This window comes from Podarcis tiliguerta, assembly GCF_965153285.1.
Source record: "Podarcis tiliguerta genome assembly, chromosome: 5".
NCBI classification, from domain to species: domain Eukaryota; kingdom Metazoa; phylum Chordata; class Lepidosauria; order Squamata; family Lacertidae; genus Podarcis; species Podarcis tiliguerta.
Genome location: NC_139538.1, coordinates 47208428 through 47215800, shown reverse-complemented (window position 1 = coordinate 47215800; position 7373 = coordinate 47208428). Strand labels below are relative to the sequence as shown.

The 7373-nt window shown below is 41.7% G+C and overlaps 1 protein-coding gene across 2 annotated transcripts; it reads left to right on the top strand.

The window, feature by feature from the left end:
• Positions 1 to 3325: 3325 nt before the first annotated feature.
• Positions 3326 to 6453, top strand: BBIP1 (BBSome interacting protein 1). Of its 2 annotated transcripts, none has more exons than XM_083441731.1 (3): positions 3326 to 3553; positions 4063 to 4144; positions 5653 to 6453. In XM_083441731.1, the coding sequence occupies exons 2-3, from the start codon at positions 4105 to 4107 to the stop codon at positions 5823 to 5825; spliced, it is 213 nt and encodes a 70-aa protein (XP_083297857.1). In that variant the 5' UTR covers positions 3326 to 3553; positions 4063 to 4104; the 3' UTR covers positions 5826 to 6453. The 2 variants fall into 2 exon arrangements, with proteins under 2 accessions (XP_083297857.1, XP_083297856.1); XM_083441730.1 differs by having other exon boundaries at positions 3329 to 3553; positions 4057 to 4144.
• The last annotated feature ends 920 nt before the right edge of the window (positions 6454 to 7373 follow it).

The window sequence follows — 7373 nt, the reverse complement described above, 5'->3', positions numbered from 1 at the left end:
TATAAAAATAGCACTGGATATATTTAATTAAATGAATGAAAAAGGTAACATGATACCTAGTAGGAATTAACATGTAACATTCATGTTACATAAGCACTGGTTTCTCTGTGCAATTAACCAGAGTTGTTTATACCCACAAACATGCAAACTTATTCCCGTGAATGAACTTAAATTATGGGCAAATAAGAAGTGGACATTGGATGTGGATCATGGGAAACATGGATTTCTGTCTAGATGAAACCAGTCATCTATGCTACCACATATGATATGAACAAACCAAAAAGTTATCTTCTACGTGTTCAGAAAATTCCAGCGAAGGGATATTCTTGAGCACCCATGAGAATAAATCGCCCCATGTTATATAGCAGATGCAAAATTTCCTCATGATCTTAATAGGTACAAAAAGGAGGCTTCCAAAAGCCCACACACATTATAAATGCCAGAGGATTTTAAACCTCACAGACTGGCACAGCTCACTCATTTTTCGTCTTCTTGTGAAACTCAACTTAAAACGTCTTTGGCACAAACTGCACAAAGACAGGAAATAAAACACAGCCTCGCCCTTTGCAAGTTACTGACAAGGCTGTCATTCATTTTCTACAGAAAATTTTTCAAGTAAAAACTGAAACTTTCTGAACTGAATAGTGCAGTGCTTGAAGAGGGTGTGTTAAAAATCTTGCGGCATCCATTAGATAGGTGAGATCACCTGCCTTGGGTAGCAGCTATCAGATCTGAAGAATTATTATTAAAGGACAGCAAATGGTCAATTATTTAAATATTTCATATTTTTACCATAGGGTGAGGCAACATCTGATATAAAATATATGATGGTTTAATTTAATAAAATCTGTGACATTCTTATGGAAAAGCTTTTGACTAAGAGTGCTTCCAGATGGGAGCTTAATATTTAAACAGGCTGGTGAAATATCACAAATGAGTTATTGGCAACAGGGTTTTTTTAAAAAAATAAAAAAGTGTGTGTGTGTGTGTGGTATTGGGTTTCCACTGGAAAGGATAAATCTGGATTAAATGTGGGGGGGTATGGGATGTTTTAATGGCACTGTTGTGTGGGTATGGCAAAAAAAAAAAAACACTTCCATGCATGGGGAGCACCAGTTCCACAATAAACACCTGTCTGAAGCGGAGTTTGAAACTCCCATTGTTCTAGGCGCATTTTGCAACAAGGCATTTCATTAGTGCAAGCAGTTTCTGAGTTAAAGATTTTTACAGAATCCCAAGTACATTGGTAGTTGCCAGGCTGGTAATCAAAAGAGGAATATGTTACTGTTATACAGATCGAGGTCATCAGTAGACTGACAAGCCCCAACAAAAGTAGGCCCTAACAAAAGATAATACAGCTCTCTTAAAGGCTAAAGATAATGAATCCCTAAAGTAATTCCCAGAGGTTTTGAAAATGGAAACCAGCCAATTGCATTTTGAACTATCAAGTCTACACAGAGAGTTATATTTCTCCTCCAAAACACACCCGCATCCACAGGCTGCAAAGCAAGTTAACAAAATCTCTATAAAATTTGGGGAGTGAAAGAGCATGGACACAGAGGTAAAAGTGTGCAGACTAAACTCCACTCCTATGGAATTAAGTTCAAAAGCTTATGTCTTTTGTTCTCCTTTTCCCATGTAACCTGACACTGTTAGTTTAAAATCAAGGCAGATTAAATTGCCAGAAGGGACATACTGCTCATTATTAGTTAACATGACTACTAGAGAGACGTTTTGCCATCATGGCAGCCAGAACCAATTAACTCCCTTTGATTCCCACATGCGTGGGAATGAAAGGCGGGAAAACACATGACTATGTCTTGGGACTAATAAGTTCAACTAGGAAAAGATAATAGAAAACTGTGGGGGGGAGAGACCTTGAACAAGTCCACAGCTTGTTATGAACTCTGAACATCAGTTCAGAAGAGCCTTTTTCTGAGTTATAAATTTTATGCAGGGCCAGCGAAATAGAAAGCTCCACATTAAGTACTGAAACTGGAAGCTTCCTTGCAACAAGGTGTGCCAGAGGAACGAAAGGTGATCCCACTGCATGGAAGGGCTACACAGTATATTTTGTGCCCAGAGTACCTGAGCTAAAATATATTGCTTTTGAAAAACTTTATTTTTTGGCACCAGTGCCATTCTTCTTTCCCACCAATTTCTTTCAAACTGTTTTTTCATATATATAAACCCACTCTGGGACCTTATGGTGAACCACAGGTAAGAAATTGAATAAATAATAACAACAATTCAGACATTGCAAAATCATTCAGAAATCATTCAGTAAGAACACTTACTGCCAATACATAATGAAGGGTATTTTTATAGCTGGGATTTGTTGCTTCTTAAAGCTGTACGCTGGCTCCCTCGGCCTATAAAGCGAGATAAGCGCCGCAACCCCAGAGTCGTCCGCGACTGGACTAACGGTCAGGAGTCCCTTTACCTTTAACTTCAAAATACAATGCTGCATTTATTATTTATTTGACATTTATACCCCACATTTCCACAATAAAGTAAAACTTATGGTGGCCTACATATAAAAATATAAACCACAACAAAAATTAAAAGCAATCCTGACAATGCAAACGATAAAACTAAATTTGCCATTAAGAGGGAGGGGACAAAACAGAATTATTATTTTTTAAAACAACAACAACAACAACACAGTATCAATATTGTCTACTAAGTTACTTCCGCAGTAGCTTCTAGGTAGAAGGTGAGTTCTTCGGGTTAGGCAAGAATGGGAATGTGTATCTACTGCAGCATGTTAAAACTGCAACCCTGGGTTCAGAAGTTAGCCAGTGTCCCCTGAAAAGTGTGCGGACGATTGCACCCTGAAACAGAGCGGAAGGGCATTCTGCACATGCTTAGGGTCTCTGGGAACCTTTTGGAAAAACTCCTAACAGGAACAAGTGTTAGAGAGTAGGACCAGGGTGAGGCTCTCCTGACCTAAGCCACGCCTGACCCGGATGGCCGTTTGCAAGCTATATGTGTTTACATCAATTGGTGCTCCATTCCAGCGTCTCCCCGCTCAGCCCCAGACGCCCCAGTGCACTGTCTCCGTCAGTCGAAGTCTACCAGGAAACGCGAGAGAGGGCGGGGCGGCGGGTCCCGATGGAACACAACCTGCGTCACACTTGAAACAACCGCTCCCCCCCTCCCCCGAGGATCGCATCGCCCACCGCTCATTTTTTAAAGCCCGCCCCATGGTTGCTAGTAGCAACCAAGACGTTACTGCCCTCTCGGCCAATAATAAAGGCGTCTAGGAGCGGTTGGCCTAGAGGCTTGAGGAAAAGGAGGCAGTCCTCACTACCGGCTGCTGTTTGAACACCGCGTACGGGGAAGATGTATTATTCCAAAGCGAGGGAACCGCTCTTCCTTGGGATCTCTATGGTGCTCCGTCGTGCGTCGGTTGAGCCACGAGTTCGACGCGGAACCAGAAGTGTTTGTCGCGGGTGGTTGAGGCGGTTCCCGTGCCTTTGGGCTGTTATGGTGGTCCCCGCTGCGGGTTGAGCAGCTGAGCCCGGCAAATAGAAGCGGGGAGGCAAGGCAGGTGAGGGACCTTGGCGGCAGGGATGTGGAGGGAGGGGCGCTGAGGAAGGAGGAATTGTTTCAATTTGGGGCTTTTAAAGTGCGGGATGTGATGGGAGACGTAGAAAAATCGCACGTGGTGTGGGGAAATAAACAAGTTTTCTCTCCTCTCCTAGTACTAAAATGCCCCCTAGTACTAAAATGGAAGATTCAGGGCAACTTTTTCTCCCAGTGTAGAGATGGAAGGGACCCCAAGGGCCATCTAGTCCAACCCTGCAGTGCAGTTGCTTCTGAGAGGTTTTGCATTTGCAAGGCGAGGTTGCTTAGTTACTCCCAAACATCTCCAGCAGGTGCTTAAACAAGCCTGAGCTAACATTCATTAAGCAAGTTCTAGGGCAGCTCCTCCTTATGAAGATCCTGGATCAGCTGAAGTCAGATTTGGCAGCTGCCTATCTTTAAGCTAAGGGAGGAAAGGGGAATATGGGAATGCAATGTTCACCTTTACAATAATCCCATGACTTCTAATCCTAGACAGATTGGCGGTGGTGGTTCTTCAATTCTGCCACTAGAAGAATGTCTGAATTAAAATTTCGGGAGGTGCTGCCCAAGCAAGGTGAGTGGCTTTCCCCAGCATTCATCAAAGTGCACTTGCCAAGCTTCTCAAGTGGCTGTTGTTGTGTCTCCTGTGCTTACCTCTTGTGAGCCCCCACTTCTTTTGGCAAGTTACAAAGGTTTATCAGCACTGCAAGATTTTATATCCTGCACTTTCTCCCCACAGCGTGATTAGGGCAGCTAACAGGATGCAATTTAGTGAAACCATAGCCAGTATACGATACTATAATTTATGAGGACAATTACAAAAAACAGTGCCTGGATGTACCTATTGCCTTCTGGAGCTCTGGACAAATACAACTGTATCCAAATTCCATCTGAACATGGGCAGGGAAGGGGACTGTCTGGAGAGACGGGGTGCTAACACAGAAGAAGCCCTCTTGTACATTCTCATCCTCCTAGGCATCCACAGCAATGGTATTGCAAAAAGAGTCTCTTCCTGATTGTAAACTGTGCATTGGGGCCTACTGAGAAAGGTGTTCCTTCAAGTACTTGGGCGCCTAGAGCATTTAGGATGTCTGTATAATAGTACCAATACTTAATAGTACCAATACCTTAAATTGGACCAGGTAGCTCACCAGCAGCAGTGAAATACTCTCAGAATACTCTCAATGTGATGTTCTCTCTGGCCATCTACAGATGTCTGAGAAACATATTGCAGGGATTTTTCCATACAGTGGTACTTCGGGTTACATACGCTTCAGGTTACAGACGCTTCAGGTTACAGACTTCACTAACGCAGAAATAGTGCTTCAGGTTAAGAACTTTGCTTCAGGATGAGAACAGAAATCATGCTCTGGTGGCGCGGTAGCAGCAGGAGGCCCCATTAGCTAAAGTGGTGCTTCAGGTTAAGAACAGACCTCCAGAATGAATTAAGTTATTAACCCGAGGTACCACTGTATAAGTAATTATGTTAATATGTAGCACAGGATCAGACATGTTACTTCAAGGTAACAGTTTACCACTGGCCTTGTTACAATGTTGAGATCTGAATGCTTCCTTACGGAGGATTATGGAGCCTTTATTCTTCTCTTCATAGAAGTAGCCTGTTTTATAACTATTAATAGTTTTACACCTGTTTAGCTCTTTCATGCTCTGCATCCTGTATTATATATCTCCCCTTCAGTATTTTTAACAGAAGGTGAATAGATTAGGTTCTTTCAGCAAGGCTTGCCCTTTGACCCTTATATTGGAGCATATTTGTGCTGTGGGGCTAGTATCACACTTGAACTCCATTTTTTTAGTACAGGTACACAAATGGCCCAATAATATGAAAAGCTTTGATGCAAGTACTATACCAGCGGCTGCCAAAAATATGAGGTGCTTAAATGGAGACTTCCATGTGTACTGCTCTACACAGCTGTCATATTTCACAGCTGAATAACTCAGAGAAGTGGGTTTGGTGGCATCCACATGGAACTGTAGTGTTTGAACTGGCAGATATATTCTTGAACATATATTTTATGAGCTTTGTAATTATCTTTGGTTTCTAAACTTTTCTTGTTTTAGGGATGTTAGCAGTAGAAGATGTGACTACTATGGTGTTATGCAAGCCGAAGCTGCTACCTTTAAAGTCAGTTACCCTAGAAAAGCTTGAGAAAATGCAACGTGAAGCACAGGAAACTATTCGACAGCAGGAACTACTTGCTCAGCAATGTTCAAACTCTGAATTCATTCAATAGTTTACTTAAATGGAGTTTCTGTACTGCTGTATCAATGTATATATCAATATGATGTGCTGTGTAAAACATTACACATGAACAGGATAGTGGTTGTAGATTCTTACAGATTTTCCCAATTGTACTGCTCCCTTTTAAAATATAGTCATTTAAATCTCGGTAATCTTTTAAAAAATGGCATTCAGAATCCTGCTCTAGGATATTTGTATTGTTTTTCACATCAGAGGTCAACTTAGCAGCCTTACATAAGTTACTGAACCTTTAACTCAGCATGGGGAACCTTTTTGGCCCAGCAGGTCAGATCATTCACCTCTGCAGGACAACTCTTGACAGGTGGCAGCTAATTTGCCTGTTGCCTAATACCATAATGATGTTGGATGATTGCCATGAGGGTTGCCACACCCACCAGCCCATCCCTTGTGCAACACTTGGGAACCACAATGCAAGTGGCTTTGCCAGCTCTGTGCTCAGCAAAGTGCAGTGTATTGGGCTGACAAAGCTGCTTTCTGCAGACGTCAGCTGAGCAATTGGATTTCTCAAGGTTTAGGTTTAGAAATGTTGACATTTCTCTGCTAGACTATTAATAAAACTTGTTTCTATACTGTTAAATATACCAATATGCTAAAGAGTACTATTTTGTGTTGTGTTGAATTATTCATTTGTACTTTCACTCTTGCATTGGTAAGGTGAGCAATGAAACAATGAAAACATTCAGTACACATCCTTTTGTATGTAGACATGTCTAGCTAGGTTCATGAGAATTTAAGGTGTTTTTTTAAAAAATCCATTCTATCTAATTCATACACATGCAGAGATTACTTTTAGAAGGTAAAGTACTGGTACCGTAACTTTAGGCTGTAGGTTCCTTGGACTCAGGACTGGCAAAGGTCATGCAAAGACAGGCTGGCTCCTGTTATTCCATTTCCTGGCAGAGAGCCATGCTGCTGGGTGTGGGGCTGCCTCTGAATTCTGCTTTATATGTCTAATAGCTTTTCGTGTAAGAAGGAAACATGCTCTGCATGCAGCTTCTAACTGAGCCAGTCAGTACCAGCTGTGGCTGGATACAGCCAAAATATTCCCAGTCGTCTTCTAACTCGTATGCAAATTCCTTCTACACTTCTCTTTTTTTTACAGCTAATCTTCCATCAACTTTTTCTGAATTGATTCTTACATTAAGGCTTTTAACCATGACTGCAAACTAGTTTGAAGCTTATTACAGGCTAGCATTAACACTGGTGCAAACATTTCAATGTACCATAATTAGCTAAGAGTGGGAGCATGTCTGCTAATAGCACACCCCTATTAACCATGCATAAAAGAATCAGCAATTTTATGTTAGCGGTGGCCTCTTTTTCTTGCCATGCAAACCCATTTCTGTGCTTGGCAAGCTTTTAGGATGAATCAGTTAAATTATTCCAGGATTAGTTCATTGTAGAGTAATGATGCTTGCATACAATAAAACAAACTAAAGTGCACTTTAAGCAGATAACACAAAGGGCCACAGGTAGAGCTCCTCTAGGAGTAGATTAGGAGACGAACCATAGATATAGT